The sequence below is a fragment of the Ziziphus jujuba genome, chromosome 11 (genome assembly GCF_031755915.1).
Source record: "Ziziphus jujuba cultivar Dongzao chromosome 11, ASM3175591v1".
Lineage (NCBI taxonomy): Eukaryota > Viridiplantae > Streptophyta > Magnoliopsida > Rosales > Rhamnaceae > Ziziphus > Ziziphus jujuba.
Window position 1 is genome coordinate 6726972 of NC_083389.1, and position 25567 is coordinate 6752538.

At 36.7% G+C, this 25567-nt stretch overlaps 6 protein-coding genes, 1 long non-coding RNA gene and 1 other non-coding gene across 11 annotated transcripts; 3 read left to right on the plus strand and 5 right to left on the minus strand.

Moving 5' to 3' along the window:
- Positions 1-108: 108 nt before the first annotated feature.
- Positions 109-4430, minus strand: LOC107431867 (uncharacterized). Of its 2 annotated transcripts, XM_060812701.1 has the most exons (7): positions 4087-4430; positions 3865-3997; positions 3375-3478; positions 2139-2283; positions 1916-2056; positions 1729-1822; positions 109-1629 (listed from the first exon to the last, which is right to left on the minus strand). In XM_060812701.1, exons 1-7 carry the CDS (start codon positions 4125-4127, stop codon positions 431-433), a joined length of 1857 nt encoding a protein of 618 aa, XP_060668684.1. In that variant the 5' UTR covers positions 4128-4430; the 3' UTR covers positions 109-430. The 2 variants fall into 2 exon arrangements, with proteins under 2 accessions (XP_060668684.1, XP_015898375.2); XM_016042889.4 differs by having other exon boundaries at positions 109-1822; positions 4087-4429.
- Positions 4431-6522: 2092 nt separating this feature from the next.
- LOC112488958 (uncharacterized) lies at positions 6523-7460 on the minus strand. Its single transcript, XR_003053276.3, has 2 exons — positions 7082-7460; positions 6523-6964 (listed from the first exon to the last, which is right to left on the minus strand). It is a non-coding gene; the product is annotated as an uncharacterized LOC112488958 (long non-coding RNA).
- Positions 7461-8386: 926 nt separating this feature from the next.
- On the minus strand, positions 8387-10095 carry LOC107431845 (uncharacterized). 2 transcript variants are annotated; one of them, XM_016042853.4, is made up of 3 exons: positions 9771-10095; positions 9289-9446; positions 8657-8803 (listed from the first exon to the last, which is right to left on the minus strand). In XM_016042853.4, the coding sequence occupies exons 1-3, from the start codon at positions 9975-9977 to the stop codon at positions 8743-8745; spliced, it is 426 nt and encodes a 141-aa protein (XP_015898339.1). In that variant the 5' UTR covers positions 9978-10095; the 3' UTR covers positions 8657-8742. The 2 variants fall into 2 exon arrangements, with proteins under 2 accessions (XP_015898340.2, XP_015898339.1); XM_016042854.4 differs by lacking the exon at positions 9289-9446 and having other exon boundaries at positions 8387-8803; positions 9771-10086.
- A 386-nt stretch (positions 10096-10481) lies between these two features.
- On the minus strand, positions 10482-13278 carry LOC107431848 (uncharacterized). Of its 2 annotated transcripts, XM_016042858.4 has the most exons (6): positions 13039-13278; positions 12866-12935; positions 12630-12735; positions 12047-12145; positions 11773-11904; positions 10482-11682 (listed from the first exon to the last, which is right to left on the minus strand). In XM_016042858.4, exons 1-6 carry the CDS (start codon positions 13184-13186, stop codon positions 10546-10548), a joined length of 1692 nt encoding a protein of 563 aa, XP_015898344.3. In that variant the 5' UTR covers positions 13187-13278; the 3' UTR covers positions 10482-10545. The 2 variants fall into 2 exon arrangements, with proteins under 2 accessions (XP_015898344.3, XP_048320837.2); XM_048464880.2 differs by lacking the exons at positions 12866-12935; positions 13039-13278 and having other exon boundaries at positions 12047-12240.
- A 72-nt stretch (positions 13279-13350) lies between these two features.
- Positions 13351-13431, minus strand: TRNAL-AAG (transfer RNA leucine (anticodon AAG)). The gene has a single exon. It is a non-coding gene; the product is annotated as a tRNA-Leu (tRNA).
- A 1407-nt stretch (positions 13432-14838) lies between these two features.
- Positions 14839-18696, plus strand: LOC107431846 (probable LRR receptor-like serine/threonine-protein kinase At3g47570). The gene is made up of 2 exons (XM_016042856.4): positions 14839-17856; positions 18298-18696. The coding sequence occupies exons 1-2, from the start codon at positions 17079-17081 to the stop codon at positions 18537-18539; spliced, it is 1020 nt and encodes a 339-aa protein (XP_015898342.3). The 5' UTR covers positions 14839-17078; the 3' UTR covers positions 18540-18696.
- On the plus strand, positions 14921-16844 carry LOC107431832 (LRR receptor-like serine/threonine-protein kinase EFR). The gene is made up of 2 exons (XM_060812688.1): positions 14921-15809; positions 15928-16844. The coding sequence occupies exons 1-2, from the start codon at positions 14921-14923 to the stop codon at positions 16842-16844; spliced, it is 1806 nt and encodes a 601-aa protein (XP_060668671.1).
- A 1200-nt stretch (positions 18697-19896) lies between the features above and the next one.
- LOC107431836 (kinesin-like protein KIN-13B) lies at positions 19897-24879 on the plus strand. The gene is made up of 12 exons (XM_060813072.1): positions 19897-20375; positions 20514-20714; positions 21073-21261; positions 21606-21713; positions 21912-21989; positions 22079-22164; positions 22627-22782; positions 22858-23160; positions 23328-23546; positions 23657-24158; positions 24243-24308; positions 24383-24879. Exons 1-12 carry the CDS (start codon positions 20256-20258, stop codon positions 24557-24559), a joined length of 2205 nt encoding a protein of 734 aa, XP_060669055.1. The 5' UTR covers positions 19897-20255; the 3' UTR covers positions 24560-24879.
- Positions 24880-25567: the final 688 nt, after the last annotated feature.

The following is a 25567-nucleotide window of genomic DNA, read 5'->3' on the forward strand; positions in this document are numbered from 1 at the left end:
AACCTCCCGAGCTCTAGCATTGAAAAGCATCTTACTGAACTAGAAGTTTCGAAAACTACTAAACGAACAGTAACCCAAACCAAAAAAAAAAAAAAAAATTGCGACCAATCACCGTGAAACAGGACTTTCATTATTAACCGTAGACGGAACCCCTGCTTTTAGGTCAGAGATTTCTAATACAATAATACGCAATATCAATCTCAAATTCTCAATCACAAGCTTTCCTATGGCAAAATTCTAGATACTCCATTCATTAAAGCTACACGAACTGTTACAACTTTCACAATGAAGGTCTGAAATTTGTATTGAAATTTAGTATATTCCATGCGGATAACTATTTGTCAAAAACCCACTCAAGGAACCAAATGCCAGACCATTATAGGGGTCGCGACTGTGATGATTCAAGTTTAGGTTCGAATTTCTCAATCCTTTACCTTCCTTTCAGGGCTGCAAATCGAGCAGCCAAATCATCATAATCTGGCAACTTAGGATGTACATGCCTAGCCGCGTTTGACCTTTCTGGTTGAAACGAAGCTGCACGAGTAAATACTTTGGTTGGCTGTGATGGACCTGCATTTTCGTGAGGGAGGGAAACTGAGCGCTTAACCATTTCTGGCACCTCATCAGGTCCAACTGTGTTTCCATCTTGGGGAGATTCACCCACATCTGAAGCACCATGACTTCCATGTCGACTTTTGGACTTCCTTCTCAATTTTCCTGGTTCATATGCTGATGGCTTTTTACTATAATGAATCAGCAGTCTGTCAATTATCCTCTCCTCTTCATCATCGTGGTAGTGTTCTTCATTTAACAAGGTTTGCAGGCCTCGTTTTGAGTCATCCCTTCTCCTGCTGCTTCTTGATCTTCTTGTTACAACCACTGCATCTTCAGAATTACCAGTGTCAGTTAGATGCGAACGTGATTTTGAGTGTTTCCTTCTGGCTGATCTTGGTTTTGGTATGGGGTTGCTGGTTACTTCATCCTGATTAATGTGATCCTTCTCATGATCATGACTATCTATTCTTGCAGTTCCAGCCAGATATCTTTCATGGTCAGGATCATGTCCTAATTGTATTCTTTCCAATGTGTTATTTGTTGAAGAATTCTTGAGCACAACATTACCATCGAAACCAGCGTACAAAGATCCCAAGCTGGCATCATTTTTCCTATCTTTCGCTTTGCCATTAGATTTCACATAAGGAGGGGGAAGGGCATTATTGTAGTAGGGCCTCAACTTAGGGGTTAGCCCATCCTTGTTTTGAGGGCTTGCAATAACATGTTGACCACCATTATTATCACCAGCAAATTTTCCTTTACCATTTCTCTTCACAAGTGGGTCAGCAATTCGTGGCTCTGCAGAATATAAAGTATCCTGGGCATCTCTTACAGAAATATTATTCTCCCCACCATGATCCAGCTTGGCTCCAGTATCAATGTAATCCAATCTTTTTCCCTGGGATGAGCTGCCTAATCTAACCGCTTTAGATGGAGCATTGCCCTTTGGATTAAAGGCTTGCTGTTTATCAGGAACACATTCTTGAGTCCCTTGGAACATAATGTCATGTCCATCCTTTCTTGGGGTAGTTCTCTCTTTACCATTAAAAGACTTGTATCCATTCTCAGAGATTCCATGCTGCTGCTGCTTATCCATTTTCGAGACAATACCCTCCTTGTCATTGTGCACTTTGTAGCCATTATTAAGGTCGAGGCTTTCTTTAAAGAGAGTATCATGCCTATCTTCTTTTACGATCATGTCTTTCACAGTAGGCAAATTACTTTTATCATCGTTGACATGGAAAGATCCATAAGCTTTTGGCTGGTGCTGCAAAGCCCAGAGAAATGGCAGTGAAATAAGGAAGAGCAATGCTTTTTAGTAAACGGAAAATAAAATAAACCACAATACGGTGGGCCATACCTGTGCCAATGTAGAAGGTTTATTCATCTTTTGTTCAAAGGCCTTGGAGTCCCACTTTATTGAAAATTCAGTAGCTATATCTTTCATTAGCTTAACCTTGTTCTCCAATATACAAGGCTTTGAAGCCAAGTTCTCAACAAACTGGTAAAAGAAATTCAGTTGGTCAGTTCTGAAACATATGGATTTATAAAATTTTATCAAGAGCATGGATACAAGGACATACCTCTTGGTTAACAAAAAGCTCTAGAGAATTTCCATATCTCTCATAAAATGTTTCCCTCAAATCACGCAACTCTGGTAGATCAGAAAATCTTGCTGCAGCGAACATTAGGGATGATACAGCTGCCCTACATTCCTCAGGGCATTCCCTACAAAGAAATAATGTAACAAGAGAAACATAAAAAGGAGTTTACTCTGACAAATAATAAACTTCCTAGGAAAAAAAGGTAATCAAGATAGAAATGTAGAGTTTATATCATCATATTATTGACCAAATTTAAATCATGAAAATGGTGCAACTCCATCATAATAATCCTTCAAGACCATATATCAAACTAGAGCAAGTTATGGCCAGAGATCACAAGCTGTTCATATTTGCTATATCATCTTCCATATTACAGATCAAGAACTGGCATATAACATTCACACTACTATGAAAGATATCCAAGTGATAATATCATGTTCTGCTAAGGTATAACCCATTCAAAACACAAGCTTCTTAGTGCCTTATTTTTTATTTCTTTCTTCATTAACAAGCTGTAAAATGTATTGGAGAAATCAAATTCAAATATATACAACAGAATATTGATCCATTATAAAGTGTATACACGCACAGAGAGACCAGCATTTACCATAACTGAGCAACCAATTCACAAGAAGCTACTCAAAAAAGAGATGACAGCCAATCCGGATCCCTCCTAATCATTACCCAGAAGGGCTACCACTAAACTATACATGTATATAAAGTATACACACAGCCACTATAAAACATCAAAATCCATAAATAAAAGCTAATATAGGTTTTCTGTAGAAGATTAAATACATAAGAGCCTATATTATGAGTTACATAGATGGCTGCAACAATTTCAAACGCTTAAGTTTTCCCATTTAGCTGTATTGGGTGCAAAGGTCACCAACAGATAATACTACATTGTGGCATTTTAAGCATACAAAGTGGATGACTTTGGTAATATCCAGAAACCTGGATTGCCAATGTATAATTACTGCAGTTCAATATTCTAATGCTTGAATCTCAAGGTATTAACAAGTATATATTCATAAAATTAAGATCATACACAATTTACATGCTATCATTGTGCTTTGTCCAACATTAATTTCAAAGAGAAGACACAGAGTAGACCAAAAAATGTTGTCACTGTTGGATGCAAAAACATGAGTAATGAAAAAGGAGACAAATATTTGCATTGCTTAGCCACAGAGACATAATCACAATTCATACCTCAGTTTCTGCATGATTGACAGATGCTTCACTACCAAATCACAGCATCGCTCAACGAAATCATAACAAGACGAATAGATCAACTCAACTAGAAGTCCCTCAGCCTGTTTCAGCAAAACCGCCACAAAAGAAGAACTCACTTTAAGCCATACAATTACGAAAACGAAAAAATATGAATCATCCACATTTTCATCTTCTTGTTTCTCTCTTCGCTTTCCGTCCGCCATAAGCGATGTCCTTACCGATAAAACAGAACATTTGTTCATTTTTCCAAAAATAAAAAATAAAAAGGAAAATTATCATCCTCTGCTAAGGATATCAACAACTCCGAATATGTATATTTTCTCCGTAAAAAAGTTCCCCGGCGACAATAAAGTAAAATATAAAACTAAAAAAAAAAAAATCAAAGTCCGATGACAAATCATTGAACTGAAAAGATCGATAAATTCAGCAAATCAAAAGAGGAAGAAAAAAGAAACGATAATAGTACCCTTCCAAAAGCATTTATATCAAGGCCATTGACGAGTAGATCAGCGATATCTTTCTTCAGAAATTTCTGCGTCGCGTTCCTCTTCCTCCGTATCACATCGATCCGAGCCTTCGTCAATTTAATCAACGACTTACTGCCATACACAAAAAGCAGAAAATTGAAAAACACATACACCGCTATATGCAAAATGGAGAGAGAAACACAGAGATCCTAGCAGCAAACCATTTGAAAGCAAAGCCTCGGCCTAAGAGTCCGTCCAACATCTTCGATCTCTCTCTCCGATTCAATGATCTTTCTTTCTCCGATTCAATGATCGATTGAGACTCAAAATGCGAGAGCAGCAACTCGTGAAGCTCGCAATGTCATAGCCAGAACAGAGCTCTGAGCTTCAACGACTTGAAGAAGAAGAAGAAGAAAGGAAAAGGAAAAGTTTCAGTGCGAGTTGGACAACTTTCAAAATCAAAACTCAGTCGGCCACTGAACTGAGAGATTTGGTGGGGGACAGATATATATTTTTGGGGGGACGATAATGTCCTTGGCCTTTTGTAGTTATTCAAGACGACGTTGATGCTTGAAGATTGGTATCAACGATTTAAACGTTAGGACCCTACATTGGGTGTTGAGAGGAGTGGGTTTTCAGTTGCTGCGGACGACTCGCCTGGTAATGGCGGGGGAATGAGAGATCGTGGCCGTTTGATGTGACTACTTTTTACTTGAAGTGGTGGGGTCCGTGGAGTGGATTTTCTGGTGTGGGGTTTAAGTCTAGGTGGGTAAAGACGCAAAGACCATCGGGTTTAATGGAATCTGCTTAGCTGAGCTGGAATGCAAATTTCAATTGAACATCAAGTGCGTCGTTCTCATCTCTTTTCCTTTATTTTATTGCCAAAAACAAATTATGAAAAAGCAAAAAAAATAACAATAATAATGATTAAATATAAAGTAATTCCTTTCGGCTGGAAACATGGTTAAAAGTCTCAGTGTGTCAGTCAGGAAGAAAATACAACTGCCAATATAACCGAATTTATCAGCATTTTGTCTGAGAATAATTTCTTTTTCCCTGCAAAATGGAAGAAAAATTATTCTAGGCAGTCTAATTGATCTAACCCTGAATAAAACTATTTCGTTATTTTCAATATTTTCGTTGTTTAATCGAATTTGTTTCATTATCATTTTAGAAATATTTTGGCTATTAAATTTGTTTTCATTTTGGCCATTATTTACCAGAAATCTTTCCCTTTTCGATTAACTATGAAAAACAGACAAAGGTTGGTAGATTATCCATTCTAAATAATGAAAAATCCACTCAAATAAAAAGAGTTTGTTTGCAATTTAATAATCAATTATTATATCCCTTCAAAAACTTAATAAAATGGTTATGACTAAGAAATGGTTGGTTATGAATATTACATATTCCAGCAAGTAATTGAAATTTTTTTTAAGATTTAATCTTATTTGTAATTTTTTCTTAATTAATTAGTTAGTTAGATATAAAATTATCCAAGACAGGGAAAAAAAAAAAAGATCGCACATGCATTGTTGACTCTGTCTGCTCTCTTATGATTTGTCTTTTTTTTTTTTTTTTGGTTTTGGGGTAATACTCTTTTGTTTTTTGTTTGCTCTACACTAAGACAAATCCATATGGAGGATAAATCAGAAAGGGGAAGAAGCTTATCACATCCACATCAGCATAATAATGGACAAACCCCTGCCATATAGATCATAGGAAAGCAACTCTCTGTATTAATAATTTAAATATGTTTATGTCATAACAAGGGATAATTAATTTTAATTAATCACTTGCAGGCCAATTGGTTAGAAAAAGGTGGCAACACCAAGCTACTCTGAAAAGCGAACAAAAGTTGTGAATAAAAATAAGTTCAATATTGTCTTCGTTTGGACAACAACGAAGAAGCGCATGTTAGTTTAATTTTTAATAGGTACAACAGAAAGGGACTTTGGTTAGTCAAAACATGAGGTGCACACTGAATTTAGCAGCGGCCTAGATTCCTGCTACTCAACCAATAGCTTTCCACCACGTTAATTGTATACAATCTCATGAAATATATGCTTGTCTTTTTTTATTTTTTCTTTTTTTTTTTTTTAAAAAAAAAGCCTTTAAATGTTTGGAGCTTGACTACTTATATTGGGATTTTAAAAAAAGGGCAAAAAAAAAAAAAAAAAAACTTTTGGGGGAGGGTGGAGCTAACTGTGTAAACAAAAATAAATATTAAAATAAAAAGAATTAAAGGAAAATAGAAGGTTTTTTTGGTTTTTTGAAGTAAAGTGGCAAAGAAAATGCAATTTGAAATTAGAAAAGGAAATCCTTTTTCCCTGAAGCATTGGCTTTATGATAAGATGATTGAGATATTTGTTAGATTTTAGACTTGGATTCCAATTTGGTGTACTAATTGGCTCACCTGCAAGGACCCCAGTCATTGTACCTAACATTTTTGATACACTATGGCAGTGGCACCAAGGCTGCAACCAACTAGACCTGCTGGTCCATGTCCTCCCCATCGGTTCTTTTTCCACATTGTTAGGTAGATCCAGTAAAGTTTAGTCGAAGAAAACGACATCGTTTAATTCCTAATGTACATTGTAGAGCTGGAACAATGTTTTAAGCTCTTCGCACAAATCATAATAAAATAGTCGGTCTACTTGAAAAAACGTATTTCCGATTCCCATTACCATTCCAAGTCATAAATACACTCACCAATTAATAACGATTAGTACTATCTAATCCACTTATCATCAAAAATACTATCTAATCCACTAGTAAAATTTAAAGAAAACAAGGAAAAATAATATAATTGGAATCACCCTTCAATAAATACATGGTGGAGATGAAGAACACGAAGATACTGGCAAATGAAAACAAAATTTGCTTTTTCCGCTACCAAAAACATCTCAAGAAGTTGATGAGGAAATGGAACAAATAATTGTCATCATCAAGTAATTGGTGCTGAACCAATCTTTCTAGGATGATATTCTGAGGTAGAAGATCACTGTAGTATAACAAGGTTGTGACTGAAGCTGCCGGCTCACCAATTAGAGATGTCAGTAGCCTCACCAATGACTTAAACATCAAAGGCGTAAGGGACTGCAACAGCATCAACAAATAGATACAAACAGAAAGATATGTATATGTCAAATATAACACAAATTATATGTTTTAAAAAAATAATAATAATAACGGTTTTGAGGGCTTTTCACGTACCATGGCTTTGGTGAGTGAGAGAGATCAAGATTCAAATGAAGAAAGAAAGATGGAAATGGAGATTTGAATTTGAAGAGAGAGATAGAGAGGAGATGAGAGGCATTGGAAAAGGGTTTAAGTTCAAAAGATAGCTGGCTAGCTGCTAATCTTCTCTCAGCGGACATTCAGACCTACCCGTCCATGTTTCTAACGAGTGACAACAGCTACACTGATGAAAGAAATTTGGACACCCAAAAAAGTGGTGTGACTTATTAAACCACTAGGACTAGATGATTTGTTTATTTCTAGTCCATTAATTAATCTACAGTTAGAAACGCGTTTTCTTTCATCTGATTATAGATTTGATGAAATGGGAAGGAAGATTACAACACCAATAGGCTATCACTAATTGTGTATAGGACTATTTATGTATCAATTAATTATGTAATTGATAAGCTACTGAAAAGTGGGATGTGTTTTTAAATTTTTTTTTTTTTTTTATAAAGTTGTTGAATTTTGAATTAGAATTTTTGGATCCCAAGAGCTTAAGTTAATAGTTAATGTAACGTGAACTTTTTATTTTAATCAATATTTATGTTGAGTTCTTGTGGTTAAGTTAAGAGTTTGTATAGGTTGTTGTTATATATGTACTGTTTAATTTTCTTAACGTAATCGAGCCGCTTTCAATATTTCTTCGTACAAGGGGACGATATGATTGTACCTTTGATTTTTCAAATTTACAGCGTAATTTAAATTTATCGTAGCTTCGAACCAATTTTTTTTAATGGATGGATATGATAGTGTGAAGACTACAGACAAATGGATATCATAGTTTCTACTCTCATTTATTTCTTTCTGGTGAATTAGTTCTCATCTCATTAATCTCTTGAAAAAAGAGAAAAAAAAAAGTTAAAACAATAATTTATCGAACATTTATTTCAAGGATAATATTTTTTGAAAGTTGATATTGTAATTAATCCCAAGGATTATTTCTTCAAATTTTTTGAACTCTCATCGTGGCAAAAGATCAAGTATTGAAGCCTACTATCTACCTCACGGCTCAAAGCCAGCATATAACCGTCATAAAACCAAGACAGGGGATACAACTTACAACTTTCTATGGGACCTTCATATGTGTAGTAGGGAGTCATTTGACATTCAAAATTGAAGTTGTGCATGCTTATATACATTCCACTTCCACACATCTCTACACTTCTTGATTCCCAAATATAATTGATAGTGCAAAGTAGACAATTTACCCCAAAATTCCAGAAGGCACATGAATTGTAATAACTTTGGATGAAACCCAGAACAACAAACAACAGATCAAGCAAAATATTTTTTTGGATGAAACCCGATATTATTGATCATATAAGTCGATAAATCTAATACAACAAGGTTACTTCCGAGAAGTTTAGCCTAGCTCTTCACATTTTAACCTACAAGTCCTAAAGACGTCTGCATGATCCTATCAGCTCACATTTAATCCGCTTTACGTATGCTGCCAAACAACAAGGTTAAGAAAACCATAGATGTAAACAAAAATGACCCTGTTTCTAGCAATTCTACTGCTTCTCACTCCTCAGGCTTTTCAGGCTCTTCCTCTTCCTCCTCTTTTTTCTCTTCCTCTTCCTCATCTTCTTCAGGAGGATCATATGGCAATGGTGGTGGTAAGGGTGTTTTCATAGGGCTAAACTGAGGGAAGATATCGGGTCGACGCCCCGGCTTGGGCCTCTCCCACTCCTGCAATACGAATCAAAATACTTTACTTGCTATAATGAAAACAAGGATGCATACAAAAAGATTAGAACCACTAAATACAACTTCACTTAGCATCTTCACATGAAGTTTGTTTAAAAGCAAACCTTCAGTTAAATTTAATGGGCTTCATTTGCAAGTAATCACCTATTTATACCATAATGCAATGAATATAACCATTTTGCATTTTCCAATCACTAAAACAAACTAACACACACCTCCATATGTTTGAAAATATGACAAGGAGTACGTACAGAACTGCATCCATGCCTAGATTTCCAATTCATCCAAATACTTAAAAACTCCAGGGACAATAAATCTGAATGACAAGAAGACTGACCCATGAACCCAATTGATATAGAGTCAAATATCATACAACAACTTAAGGCTAATAAGGGCAGTCATAGTATATAGAAGCTTCCAAAATAGGCAATGATAAAACAGCAAGGACCAAACTAGAGCTGATTTACCACCAATATATCGAAGCAGTCATTCTGAAAAAGAAGGCTAAGTAAACTCCAGAACTTAGCATATCATCAGGGTTGTCCAGCAAAGCCGTTTTACGGGTGTCAGAAAGAATATAACTTCCATTTGAGATGGTATAAGTCCCAATGATTGTACCTTCACACTTCAAAAATTCTATTCATATTTTGTGGTTGAGGGTAAGGGGTTAAGGTATAAAAGTGAAAGTTATATGAAATTAAACCTTAAAATGCACTCACTTTCCTTAAATAAGTATAATAAGAAGCCATCGCAAGGTGTTTCAAAGTATCCAAAAAAACAATAGCATAACATATGCAGCTATTTCCTTTTCTTGTTTCTATCTAACAAAAATTTCCCCTTTTACAGTTATTTACGAAGTCCCTATCTCCGTGAACTCCATATGCAATTACTCAAGAAAATCAAGCACTTATAATATAAACGAAGCAAAGGAAGCGAGCTGAGAACTTACGATCGGGAAATCGAGAGGGTTTCGACGAGTGAGTTTCTCCTCCTCGGGAGCCATACAAACTACCTGACCCAACGCTGCGTTTCGCCAACGAGGAAAAGCTGCCAACATTGGCCGCTGTATACGATAACGTGAACCACTTGAAGATGTGAACGCCGCAGCCGCCGATGTACAAGATAGTGCCGGTAACGAGAGGGTGTTTAACGCCATCGTTTTATCTTTCTTCTCGTTGTTACAGACGACAAAGGCCAGGCCAACCGCCTCTCCTTACCCCCTCTCTTCCCTTTCCTTACCTGTAATTTCTCTTTCTGAATTCTCTACCCTCAATAATTTTATCATTTATTTTTGTTTGGTTATTTTCGTGGTTGGCTTTCAAACTTACTGGACCAACCTCCTTTGTTCAGAATCAGCCCAAATGGTTGAAAAGCCCAACATGAATTTTCCCAAGCCCATCATGTTTTTTCAAAGTTCGACCCAAATTGTTTATGGACTATTGGGCTTCTATCCTTTTTTTTTTTTTTAACTAAAAATTTAAAACCAACGTTAAATTTCGGTATTAGAAATTAGAATCATAAATTTCTAAATTGGCTAGTCAAACTTAGGAGTGGATATGTGTCAATTCGCTTGCAGCGTGTATATGTCTGTACGGCTCGGTGCGAGAAGACGGGAAATATAGATTTTTTTTCATAAGGAACAACGTACACACAAAGTACAGATTTTAAAGACAAAATGAAACTCTATTTATCAAATGTTTTGATCAAGCGCCAATAATGATTTTTCACGCTCTCAGTTTCCATTTGCCTAGGCGCTTTCTTGCTAGCAACGGTTTTGGCCTCACAGATACAACTTTTTCCTCCTCACTATCTTCACTATCAAGCACAATTACGGCTTCCGAAATTGGTGATTTTTCTGTTTTCTGCTTCTTAATCTCTCCACCGGTTGTGTCTCTGTAATCTTCTTCATTAGAATGCTGCTTCTGATCAGTCCAGCATTCATGCACAGGAACAAGTGTTGATTGACCTATGGATAGGCTCTGGGAGTGTTGAGTCAGAGGACCCAGCGACAGCTTCCGACCATTCCCATATTTCTTAAGACTCTCACTAAAGACATTATTGCTAGACCCTAGTTCAGGAGCCTTACTCATCCCTGATGCCGGTTTGGATGTAGATAAAGCCACAGAAGAGCTTGAGGAGTGCAGAATTGGTCTCTGGTGAACTGGCTCCACGTTCTCCTTGTTATCCTCTTCATGTATCAGTGATGAACTTGTAGAACCCAAAGAAAGTTTCTTTCCAACCAGACAGAGCTTGTTTCGACTTGTACATTTTGAGGCACTTTCCATTCTACCAACAGGATCATTTTGTGGTTGTGGTTGAACACGGTTAAGAGCTTGAGGTATGGTTGAAGCCTCACTTTTTGTGTTAGAATAGGTTTCAGAGGACATTAACTGAGGGGTTACATGCATTTTCTTGTTACCACTATCAGCTATTTCATTTCCCTGCAGCTTCTTTGGTCTCATGTTTATGTTGCCATCTACTGATTTACCATCTTCACATCGATGAGGCTCTTGCTTGTAAAAGTTTCCAACCTGTGGCACCATTGGCCCCAAAGAAGCCACAGTAAGGTGTTTAGGTGCATGTGATAAATGGTGATTTGGCTCCCCATTCTCTTCATTCTCATGTTTCTGAAATTGACTAAAGGCCTTTTTGGCTCCTTCAACTTCTATCTGTCTCTCAGATTCATTGAGAAACGGCAGGCTTTTAGAAGGCTCGTTCCCTTCACTATAGTCATCCCTTTTTTGAGCTGGGACTGAAGGCTCCAGTGACAACTTTCTGCTGCTCACATATAACTTCTTATGACTTACAACATGCTCATTAGCTTCTTGTTTTATGTCATTGTTTTTTGTTTTAACCTCCATCTGCAGTTTAGTTCAAAATGACAAACAATTTGAAATATTGAATAGCATAAAAAAACTGAAAATGTACATTTAAACAACTTGGTATGGTACCATGTTTAAATTTTGAGATTGAATCAACTGACTCCCACAAATCTTCCCACTAACTCCAGGCTGGGCATATTTTTCAGTCATAGATAGAGCTTTCTGGTCAAAAGCTTGTCTGTTATACTTGTACTCCCTACTCTGCATATCCAAAAATACCTTAATCGAGCAAACCATTTATATATATATATATATATGTATATGTATGTATATTAGGATGTTTTATCAAACAACTTGTTTGGCAACCACTGACACCCAAATAAATGTAAGCATGCATACTTACCGCTTCACACATCAGGCCATCATCTGGATTGGGCTCACTGAGTAACAACCCTATACTTGTAAGCACAGTTGAAATGTTTAGTGATGGTTGCCATGCCCCCTGCATGGATTACACCCTAAGCCCTGTTATAAACGAAAGGACGGGCAAAATGGAATTTCCAGGTTCTACAAAGTATCCCATCCATTGCAAATAAGCTGATCAGATCACAAATTTCAAGAAGATTTCAATTTCTGAAGATAACTAGTAACCTGCTGCTTTTTCTAAGATACCAGCATTTCCTACTGACCAATACCTAGGACAACACTTTTAAGAATCATACAAGAGAAGATAAAATATGTAGAAAGATGAATAGAAAGGAATTACAATAGGGCAAAAACCAAGAGCTAATAAAGTTCTCTCCAATAGCCTTCGAAAACTAAAAAATCTCGCCAGTAAAATGAGACGTTTACGCAACTTTAAGCAATGTGTTCTCCTCTTTGATTTATCAACTCACAACTGAGTAATTCCTTTTTCAGGATACACAAAAGTAATGACCGAGAGACACACTTAAGCACAAGCTTCAATAAGCACTTAGAAAGCTGACCTTCGGAGGAAGATTAAGAATGTCAAGGCAAATCCGACCTCCATTGTCGATATTGGGGTGGTAAATTGGAGTTGCAAACGTCACACTTGGAGGCTGAAACGGGTACCTAACCCCCAAAAAATTAAGGCCAAAAAAAAAAAAAAATTCAAAATTCATCAGCACCGCCAATTCCCAAAAACAATCACCCAAATCACGACTCCTTTCGCATATTCAATATCCCAAAAAATTCAAATCACCTTTCCGGTATTTGGATCTTAATATTAAAGACTCCTTTTGAATAAACTGTTCCTTCCGGACCTTTAATCTCTGGAGAGCGAAAAAAAAAACATAAGTGTAGTTAGATTTACGTATTGGTTTGGTACAGCGGAAGAGAGTGTTAAAATTTTGGCAAGAGAAGGAAGAAACTTACGTGCATCGATGGTTGACAAGGAAGAAGAAGAAGAAACGTCATCGGAGTCAGCGGAGAGGAATGGGAAAGAGGCGCCTGGAGGAGGGTCGGCGAGGAGAAGCTTGAGCTCCTTCTGCATTCGAAGGTTGAGCCTGGCGGCTTGAGCCATTTGGGCGCGCTTCGTTTTGTTTGGCGATTGTTTTTGTTTGGGATTTTGAAGCTAAGATTAGGATAGAAAAGCGCGGGCGGTGGGATCACGTAAAATAATTTCAAAATTTTGGGGAAAAAAAAAAAAAAAAAAAAAAAAAAAAACAAAGAAAAAAAAGGCTCTAATGTTGAGAGTGGGATTTGAACCCACGCCCTTTCGGACCAGAACCTTAATCTGGCGCCTTAGACCAACTCGGCCATCTCAACTTGTGGTGGTAAGATATTATAAAATTTATTAGAAAGATATCGATTAGCAGGCTTGTCCATTTTCACTAACAAAGCAACTCAATTTATCACCAAATCGTAAGTATTAAAATATTATTGGTGTCAAACTTTTTTATTTGAAAGTCAACTGAGGAAGTAACATCTTTTGACAAAAATGGTAATTGATATGGAATGTGACATGCACAAACTTTATGAAGATCATGTTTATTGTTCAAACCTTTCTTTCAAAAGCTTTTGGTTCTCTAATATATACCTAATGGTTGGCTTCAAAAGTGTTTGGGACCCAATTCTTTTTTATTTTCTTCCGCAAATGGAATATAGTAGTGCAATATCTAGGAATATGAGATTAGTCATCCAATTCCAATTACTTTGGTCTTCTGGGGCGGAGTAGCATAGTGATGCGAACCATCATTTTTTTTCTTTTCTTTTTTTCTTTTTTTTTTTTTTGGTGATAATGCGAACCATCGTGTTCTTATAAGATTATTATAATGAGTTTCACCTCTCTATAACACACGAAGAATTAAATTTCCCAAAAAAATAACAATAACAAAGCTATACATCTATAACATTTTCTTCTTTTACTGAAGATTGAATAAATATATGTGTGTGTGTGATATATATATATATATATATAAGTTTCAAGAAATAGATCTAACGATATTCAAGTTGGATAATAATTTCCATTAAAATAGGAAAAAAATATTTAATGTCCTACTATTTAATATATTATGCTTGGATCCATATGGAATATTTTCGGTCATGCTTTCGGGGTTCAGACACTTTTTTTTTTTCTGGGTCAAAAAATAAAACAAAAACAAAATAAAATAAAAAAACGAGGCGTCATTGCAAAATTTTCTCGTTTGGAAGAAAATTATTCCATCCACTCAACCTTTCTCCGCAATTTTAGTGGAAGGGATTTGAGCCAAAAAAAAAAATATATATATATATATATATCCAGGTGGAAAGGTATATGATCAAGTTGTCTCGGATTTATCTACCCATCATGTCGAATTATTCCATCCACTAAATCTCTGTCAGCAATCTTATGGAAGTGAATTGAGCCAAAAAAGGAACCAAAAAAAAAAAAATGCAGATATCCCAGTGGAAGTGTGAAAGGTCAAGTTGTCTCCTTTTGGAAGGAGTTGGGGCTAAAGTCGGTGAGGTGGACTAGCGTCAACGACCAAAAAGTTGAGTCCCGCACTGTGTGGGTGGGTGGCTTCCCCTAATGGCTCATATTCAATCTACCAATGCCAATTCAACGATTGTGTTAAGGTCAGAAGAGGTATAATTAATGTCATGATCGTGATACTGCATACGAAAATTTATTATAAATAGCTTAGCTCAAATGGCTTATATATATACACTGAAACACCAAAGTTTGTTAAAAATCATTCAAAAAAAAAAAAAAAAAAAGGCAAGAAAGAAAATTATGGAAGTTTCAGTTATCCATATTGTGCTCATTAAATTGCTAATGGTGCATAGTTTGACATCTGAATATGCATCATCTTCGACAACCAACAGCAGTACTGATATGCTAGCTCTCCAGGCCTTGAAATCCGAAATAATAGAGTTGCCTTGGAACCCCAACAACAACTCTTTCTGCAGTCGGGTTGGTGTTTCTTGCGGCCAACGGCACCAACGAGTCACTGCCTTGGATCTTTCTTACATGCATCTCCAAGGCACTATCTCCCCTCATGTTGGAAATCTGACCTTCCTTCGGGTTCTAAACCTTCGCAACAACAGTTTTCATGGTCCGCTACCCAACATGGTGGGCCGATTGCGCCGATTGCGCCGATTGAGAGTTCTCAACTTGGGATATAATCAACTTGGACGGATCATCCCGTCGAGCATTTCGCAGTGCCGAAATCTTCAGACAGTCATTCGTGGCCCAAATCTATTCCACGGGAGTATCCCACAAGGCTTTGGAAATCCAACCAATTTGTTGTTGCTGCAAGCACAATACAATTACTTAGTAGGCACCATTCCTTCTTCTGTTTTCAATATCTCAACCCTCAGAGTTCTTGCTCTCTCATACAATCGTATTTCTGGAAATATCCCCATGGATATATGCCGTAGGCTTCAGAATCTTGAACTCCTCTATCTTTCACATAATCCACTTGGTGGTCATATTCCAAATAGCTTGTGCCTTTGTAAAAATCTCAGAGAACTTGAGTTACTAGAAAATGGATTGACAGGAAGCATACCCGAAGACCTTGGTTGCTTATCCCAACTTGAGTATCTCAATCTCTTGGCAAACCAATTGACAGGAAAGATTCCAACATCATTGGGAAATCTGTCCAACTTAGAAGAGCTAAATCTTGAAAGTAATGGCTTGTCTGGTGAGATTCCCACAAAGTTGGGTAATCTTTCTAACTTAGAACAACTCCAAAAATAACAGCTTGTTGGGTGAGATTCCACCAGAGCTAGGCCGGCTTTCTAATCTGATAGTTCTGGATATTGCCAACAATTACATTTCAGGCAGATTACCTACAATGATTTTCAACTTTTCTTTGGTTGAATTAATTACATTAGCAGGTAATAATCTATCTGGAAATGTTCCAGAGCTCATTGGTTTTCAACTTTCCAAGCTCAGAAAACTCAGCTTGCATGGCAATCGATTCACAGGTAGAATTCCAGATTCTATCTCTAATGCTTCGATGCTTGCTGTGTTGGAATTGTCCACCAATTTATTTAGTGGGCCAGTGCCGAGGACGCTAGGTGGTCTACGGTACCTGAAAGTACTCAATCTACAGTATAACAAGCTGACCAACAATCCATCAGAAAGAGAGCTCAACTTCCTCACTGCTTTGACAGAGTGCCGTCAGCTAAGATATTTGATGATAGGGTATAGTCCTTTAAATGGAGCATTACCAGCATCTATTGGAAACTTGTCCACATCTCTCGAATTGTTCGGTGCAGGATTAAGTCAACTTCAAGGAAGCCTTCCATATCAGATTGGTAACTTGAGTAGCTTGTTGACGCTTGAATTATCAGGTAACGATATGTTTGGAACATTTCCTTCTTCCATGGGAAATTTACAAAGCCTACAGCAATTGTATTTCCGTGAAAACAAAATAGAGGGAAATCTTCCAAATGAGTTGTGTCGATCAACATCTTTAGGTGAATTGGGCTTGGATGGGAATAAGCTCTCGGGTCCAATACCTTCTTGCATTGGAAACCTTACCAAAATGTTGATAATGACTATCGCTTCCAATGCATTTACCTCTATACCAGACAACATGTGGAACCTCACTAATATTTGGTTCATGGATTTCTCGGTGAACTCCTTGAGTGGATACCTTCCTTCCAAGATTGAAAAGTTGGTGAGCCTGCAAACATTAGATCTATCTAATAATGGATTATCGGGGAGCATTCCAGAACATTGTATAATTTGAAGATGTTGGAACAATTAAACTTGTCTAACAATGCATTTCAAGGCAATATTCCTACGGAAATCGGCAGCTTGGCTAGCTTAAAATTATTAGATCTCATCCAATAATTTTTCTGGCAGCATACCTAAGTCTTTGGAGAAGCTTATTTATCTCAAACAATTGAATCTTTCTTTCAATAGTTTAAGTGGTGCGGTTCCCGCCAATGGAGCTTTTGGAAACTTCACCATCCAATCTCTCATGGGAAACCATGATTTATGTGGAAATTCAAAACTGAAACTCCCACCTTGTCCAAATGCCACTCATCCAAAATCAAAAAAGGTAACATTTTGGCTCAAATATGTTCTTTCTCCAATTGCTGCATTGATAGTTGGGGTTTTACTGCTAATTTTATATGTAAAATTCTGGAGAAAGAGCAAGAACTTGCCTGTCTCTTCCATAGATGAATCGATTAAGCTGGGTCACAAGTACATTTCATACTATGAACTCCTTGGTGCAACTAATGATCTTAGTGAAGCAAACTTGCTGGGAATTGGGAGCTTTGATTCTGTCTATAAAGGAACAATGACAGACGGTGAGATTGTAGCTGTCAAAGTTTTCGATTTGCAAGTTGAAGGGGCAATAACATCTTTTGACAGAGAATGCCAAGTGCTAAGGAATGTCAGACACAGAAACCTTGTGAAGATAATAAGTTCCTGTTCGAATCTTGATTTCAGAGCTTTGGTTCTCCAATACATGCTTAATGGTAGCCTTGAAAAATGGTTGTATAATCGAGGTCCCAATTGTTTAGATATTCTTCAGCGAATGGACATAGTTCTAGATGTGGCATTGGGATTGGAGTATCTTCATCATGGATATTCAGAGCCGATAGTTCATTGTGATTTGAAGCCTAGCAATATTCTTTTGGATGAAGATATGGTTGCACATATTGGTGACTTTGGCATAGCAAAAATTTTGGCTAAATACAAATCTATGACGCAAACAGCTACTCTTGGGACAATGGGTTATATTGCTTCTGGTATGTTCATTCATCCATTCTCTTATCTTAATTGCAAATGCTAAGTGGGAAGATAATGACAAAAATGTTGTAGAAATTGTTTGAGCACTTACTGAAAAACTATAATATGGTTTTTCTAGAAAACTAAATATTTTGATAGCGGTTTGTTTTCAATTAAGTCGGTGTTTAATATTTTTAGCCAATTTAAATTTCCAAAAATTGGGATAAGAAAAAGGGTTTTGGTTCTCTATCAAATCACTCATATATAATTGAAAATTTTTAGGATTTTTAAAATATGTCTAGAATGGTAAACGGGTTTTATCATAATGTTGTCCATATTTGTTATATATGTTTGTCGCTACCATTGATTCTTGCGAATGCAACTTCGTTTACATTGAGCATAGAGTAAAATTTGTGTACTCTCAAAACTTATTAAACCAAACTTTTCATGTCATCCAACAGAGTTTGGATTGCAGGGAAGGGTAACTCCTAAGGGCGATGTTTACAGTTTTGGTATTATATTGCTGGAAATATTTACAAGAAAGAATCCAATAGATGAAATGTTTGCTGGAGGACTGAATTTGAGGCAATGGATTATATGCTCTTATCCGGATCATGTAACGGAGATTGTGGATGCTAGCCTTTTGATGGGATATGAAGAAGCTACCATGTCAGCCATGGATTTTCTAACTCATTGTTTCTGATCCATCATTGAGTTAGCATTACAGTGTTCTAGCGATTCACCAGAGGAGAGGCTATAAATATGATTGATATTGTAGCTAAACTTAAAAAGATAAAACATGATATGGTTCAACATAATAGATTTAATAGACAATAATCCTATCCATGATTTTAGATGTCCACACATGTACCAAGATGAAATGCTGAGTTTGAGATACTCAGCAAAATCTCTGTATTTTTCACTTCTCTAACTATTTACAAGAACAAAGTTGCAAATCCAATTAATTTTTAGGATTTTTTTTTTTATATAAAATATTTAGCAACAAGAGAAAGAAAAATGTCTGTAGATGCAGATATCCAGTCTTTGTTTAAAATCCCAGACTCAAAGCAAGGACAAATAACAAAAAGAATTTGAAAATAAGAAAGAATGAAAGAAATAAGAAACTATGATCTGAACGGTGGAGGGTAGCTGGAGACCAAATACCCAATTTTACGTCGTTTAATTGATAACTTGTAGACATTTGAGCTTGATCCCCCAACAAACTCAAAAATATGATGAATTGTATTTAATATTTGAGCCGGTTTTGTTAGGAAGAAATTGACAAAAGAACCACATGAAAGAGAATTATCAACTTGCTTGAATTTTGGTTTTTAAATAATTAGTGTGGAATATTTCTACTAATATAAAATAGGAAAGTGTCACCCTCAAAATCCGAATCAAATTTCAACTTTCCCCTCTTAGTACCAAAAATAAAATAAAATAAAATAACTAATTTTTTTTTGCCCTTTTCTCAAGAACCTTTAGATGTTAGTATCCAAAGTGACATAATTCATGAAACAATAACAAAACCAACATGTTGTATATGCCTATATGGACCACCGTTCGATTGCCCATCCAATTTTAATATTTGAAACCTGACATAGACTAACTATTTAAAAAGGCTACGGTACTGGGTCCACACCTATATACATATAAAAGGTTTAAACCTTACCACCATACCGTAGATCGCGATCCATTGGAGTGGGGCCACTCATCAACGACGTGAAGACGAACAACTCTGCCCCGATGCATTACTTAGTTGACCAAAGCAAAATAAATTAGCTTGACCGCTTCAGACTCGCACTCCAGGGCATGCGCGCGTAAACACACTCACCCAACTACCGAGCGTGGGTTATTGTCTCAACTTTCAAACCGATGAAGGTCAAAAGCGCCAAAGCCACGTAGGCCAACATCATCAATTGCCTTCGTTCTTTTTCCCAAGCACAGGTGGACCCCATCACTGTTCCTCATCGTCCTCAATTGGCGGTGCGACGTACGCGCCGGTCCCCTTGCACGCCTTTCGCTTTCTCCTTCATAGTCATACTACGTACTGTTATTATAACTCTCTCTCTCTCGACCCTACTCCCAGACATTGCAAGCCTCGGGAGGAGCCCTGGTCTCTCTTTTTCAAAATTAAAGTTTCAAAAAATTTTCACTAGGTACTGTTTGTTTAACGAGAAAACCAAAAGGAAAAAAAATAAAGTTTCAAAGGAAAATATCTCCGTAACCACCAACACCATTACTACCATTGGCAAAACAACCGTTACAGCTTCATCTCTCACAGTCACACTTTTTCTGTGACATTTTTTTTTTTTTGGAGCTTTTTGATTGTTGGGGTACGGCAGTGAAGGTGTTAGAGCTACGAGGAGTGTGAATTAGAAGCAGGAAACCGGCTAATCGGAAACGGAAGTTGAAGAAGATGAATGTGGTAGGGAGACAGATGTCGCGATCCAATACTGCGGTGCATCACCAGCGCCAGCACTCCGACAACTTCATCGATGCATCCTCCAAGTGGTTCCAATCCTCCAACTTGTCGCAGGTCATCATCATCCTGATGGTTTCAACTCTCATTTTCCTTCTGCAATCGAGGACTATCACTTCCATTTCAGAGCTCGCTATTTGTTTTGGCAAACGAAATTGATTTTTTTATTATTTATTTTGAATTTTTGATGCGCAGGATTTTGGGCTGTACGGGTCCAAAACAAGCAGGATCGGTGCGAGGAGCAGTAGCATCCGGTCTCCACCGGAAGTGTCGACGCCTCCATTATCGTCGAGGTCGTGGAGCTTGAGGAAGTACGGTGAGGATCATGTATCACCGAGCGAACTAAGCCCTGGCTTGCTCGATCTGCATTCCTTTGACACTGAGCTATTGCCTGAGGTTAGCCCACTTTCTGAGGACTTTTGTGATTGAAAATTTAACTTGAATTGAGCCACAACCAGCTATATGAATTCAAAACACTCCACACAACACAAAAGGAAGATGTTGAATTTTGTGGTCTTGCAAAACATTTTCTTCATGAATCAATCATGCTGATTTTTTTTTTTTTTTTTTTTTTTCCTCCTTGGGGTGAGTAGGAAAAATATGACCTTTGAAAATGGTTGTGGTAAATCCTTTGTATAAATTGTTTTGGATGATGTTTAAACCTATGATCTAACCCCTCATCCGCATGCTTCACATCTTTGTTTGCAAATTGGTACTAAATGTTGGTTTATTTTGTTACAAATGTCAATTCTAGATGCCCATGCCCAGCCTATATGATGGAAAACAACTTCACCAGCCTGTTCGTGGTAAAAGTTTTGATGACTCCGAGTCATTTAAAATTACAGGCAGATCACGAGGATTTCCAGTTCCTGAGAATAATCTTCTTAAAAGTATCTCAGTTGATAAAGAGAAAGCCAATAGTGTTGCAAAGATCAAAGTGGTGGTATGTCTTTTTTATACCATTTGGAAGTTTATTCTACTCATTGCCAATTTACCATGTGGTAGACAATGCTTTCTTCGAGTAATAAACTCCATTGTTGATAGATGAGTAGAGCGTGATTATTGAAGCCTCTAGTTGCAATACTATCACCCTACCCTTTAATTGCCATATGATCACTTTACCTAAGCATACTATAGAATTTTTCTCTGTTTACCACTACTCTTTATTTTTCAATTTTATTTTTGCCTATTGAAGCTGCCAGCGTGATCTTTTTATGTCCAAAAAAAATAAATAAATAAAGTTCTTATATTTGCTAACAAATATGTTCGTAATAATTTTTTATGCAGGTGCGCAAGAGACCACTAAATAAAAAGGAAATAGCAAAAAAGGAACAAGACATAATTAGAACAGAATCAAATTCTAATTTTCTTACAGTTCATGAAACAAAACTCAAGGTGAGCACCTGATTGGTCATCTTATTGAATGATGATTCTCTTGAGGTCAAAATCAGGACTGAACTTGTTGGCATTCTGTATTTTATGTTTTGGTATTGCCAACTAACTTTGTGCTCAATATCTGGTAGCAACAACTCCCTACAACAGAACTTTTTATCTACTTCTCTATAGTCTAATTCTACTATTCACCGCCTTCAGGTTGACTTAACAGAATATGTTGAGAAACATGAATTCGCTTTTGATGCTGTGTTGGATGACGATGTCTCAAATGATGAAGTGAGTAATGAGTAATATATATAACAATATTTATCTAACATCACAAGGTAAATCAGCTGGTTTCATGGATCTTTATTTTTTTATTGTAGGTGTACTCTGAGACTGTGGAGCCCATTGTTCCTCTGATTTTCCATAGAACAAAAGCAACCTGCTTTGCATATGGGCAAACAGGCAAGTATTATACTCGTTGCATATTGATATATTATGCACTTGACCATATTTCTTAATCCCCGTATCTCTTCAACTTCAGTAAACATATGCATCATTTCAGATTGATGCATGCAGCTAGGACCATCAACACTCTTATAGAACACCCCCTTTAACTAACCAAGGGCAAAATATAATTTCATCTTCAATATTCTCCGGCATACTTACCTGCCTCTCTCATAAACATTTGATTTTTAACCTTGAAATGTGTTTCAAAACAAAAAGTTTCCAAAATTTTCACATATGCCTTGTTCAACCTCTGGGTTTATACAGAATATTGAACTCTTTTTTCATATTGTATGCTTTCAGAAAAAAAATTGGTATGGGTACCTATTAAGAATTAGATGATACTTTGTCTATTTTACACATGTTTGTTTATTTTATAGTAGAATGCATAAGCTTGAGGCATCTCCTTTTCTTTTTCAGGGAGTGGTAAGACTTATACTATGCAACCACTACCCCTCAAAGCATCCCAAGATATTCTAAGATCAATGCACCACACATACAGGAATCAAGGTTTTCAATTATTTGTCAGTTTCTTCGAGATATATGGAGGGAAACTTTTTGATCTCCTAAATGATAGAAAGTAAGTCATTTCAGTCTGTAGACAGGATTGACTTGCACTATGGCTCATTCATATGAATGAGTTCTATTTTTGCAGGAAACTTTGCATGAGGGAGGATGGTAAACAGCAGGTGTGCATTGTGGGTTTGCAAGAATACAGGGTATCAAATGTGGAGGCAATCAAGGAGTTAATTGAGAAGGGAAATGCTACGAGAAGTACTGGTATAACTGGTGCAAATGAGGAGTCTTCTAGATCACATGCTATACTTCAGCTTTGTATCAAAAGATCATCCGATGGTACTGAATCAAAGCCTGCCAGACTTGTAGGCAAGCTATCTTTTATAGATCTTGCTGGAAGTGAGCGTGGTGCAGATACGACTGATAATGACAAACAGACAAGGTAGGAATCAACTTTGTAGAAATCTAAGGCAACATTACATAGTAAGATCTTTCACACCAGTAAATTGACCAATTTTTGTACCCCAATCTTATTTGTATTTATTCTGGCTTGTGTGCATGTATTTCCATTACAATGACTTGCAAGTTAATAATTGAAAATTTGTGCAGAATGGAAGGTGCTGAAATCAATAAAAGCTTACTGGCTTTGAAAGAATGTATCAGGGCTCTTGATAACGATCAGGGCCACATTCCTTTTAGAGGAAGTAAGTTGACTGAAGTGCTTAGAGACTCATTTGTTGGTGACTCACGTACTGTAATGATATCGTGCATATCTCCGAGCTCAGGATCATGTGAACATACTCTCAACACATTAAGATATGCTGACAGGTATGAGGTTCTGAACAGAAGTATAGCTAGAAAGTGATTTCCATTATTCTTATATTCTTTCCTACTTTTTATTTTATTTTATTTTTTTTTTTGGTTCTTTGTCATTCCAGGGTAAAAAGTTTATCAAAAGGGAATAGCTTCAGGAGGGATCAATTGTCTTCATCTTCAAACCTTAGAGACTCCACTGCACTGCCCTTGACTTCAATTTTACCAACTGAACCAACCTTTGAGGATAACATAACTTATGTTCCTAATGAAAAGAGTAGGTTCGGTTGGTCCAAACAGATTGAAAAAGAACCGTCCCCACCACTTAATACAGATCGTGTTCCTAGTTGGAGGGTAGAAGGAAGTTTGACTGCATCTGTATATTCAGATTATTACAAGGGTCAAAAAGGTGGTCAAAATGGCACAGATGATGATGATTTTGACCATTACGAGCCGACCTATGAACAAGGGAAGCCCTCATGGATGAATAATAGAAAGGTAGAAACCTACCAAAAATCACTTTTGGAAGACAAGAGGAAGATTGACAGTCAGATAAAACAAAAGAATCAACCAGATTTTGAGGTTAACAACTCTGGTACTGATGAAGATCTTATAGCCCTCTTGAAGGTAACAATGTTATTGACATCCTTTTAGATACACGTACCGGTCATTCAATTGCTAAGTGAAATCTTAAGTAAATTTTTTTACCAGGAAGAGGAAGATCTTGTAACTGCTCACCGAAGACAAGTAGAGGAGATGATAGACATTGTTAGGGAGGTTAGTGGCATTACCTTCTCCATTTATTTATCTGGTACATTTAGACTTTGTCCAATTGAACTTTATATATGCAGGAGATGAATCTACTGGTCGAAGCTGACCAACCAGGAAATCAATTGGATGGATATATCTCAAAATTACATGCCATACTTTCCCAGAAAGCTGCTGGAATTCTTCAACTCCAGACCCAATTAGCACAATTTCAGAAGCACCTGAATGAGCATCATGTTTTGATATCTTCTAGAAATTAATTTAATTTCAGAGGAGAATGCTAATGGAATCAACAGATATGGTTGAAGTTAATTTATCAGGCAGTTGGAGGTTTGTGTTTGGTTTTATGGCAATTTCACCAGCTAGATGTTGCCTACTTGCTGGAGATTGGTTTTTCTTTTTTCTTTTCTTTTTTTTCCTTTTTTTTCCCCTTTTTTTTTTTTTTTTTTCTTTTTCCTTTTTCTGTTACCATACTGGCTCCTTTGTAAAAGTATGCGGCAATGTATTTAAGTATAGTGAGAAGGACATGCTTGAGTTGCTAAAAGTGCTATGAATATATAAAATCCATCTTTCTCATTCACCTTGTTTGGATTGGTGATTTAAGCTTTTGTTTCTTCTTTCCTTGTTGCCATCTCAAGGCAGTGGACACTGTTATCTAGGACTCTGGCAATTTAGCGTCTTTTGTACAGCTTTTGTGGTTTTATTTATAAATATGTAATGTGAAACAGAGCATGCTTTACTTGATATTGCCGAGTCTTTGGAAAGAGTGGCCCTGTGACCAAGCTTAAATTTGTTTGTGATGCTTTTATTTGCTCTGCACAAGATTTTCTTTTCTGTTTCTATTCTGCTTTTGCTTGTTATAAGTGGTTATGTCATGTGTTAAAAGTCGGATGGCATATTTATATTTCTACTGCGAAAGGAGAGTGTATATATATATGTATATATATATATATGTGTGTGTGTGTGTGTGTATACATGTATGTTAAAAGTCTAATAGTATGAGTATCGTTATAATAATACATTAACACTTCTTTCAGAAAAAATAAAAATAAAAATTATAATAATACTGGTCGCTCGACATAATTCCGTGAGATTTATGTTTGCGGATGACTGGTAACATGTTTGGTGTTGCTAACTACACACTACGGCCTACACTTTCGGCAAGAAGAACCCTTTTGTCATGATGAGACTTTCAACTTGGGCGTAATCAACTCCAATAGTTTTTACCCTAATAAGAACGGGCTTTGTAAATGGGCTCAATAAAAGAA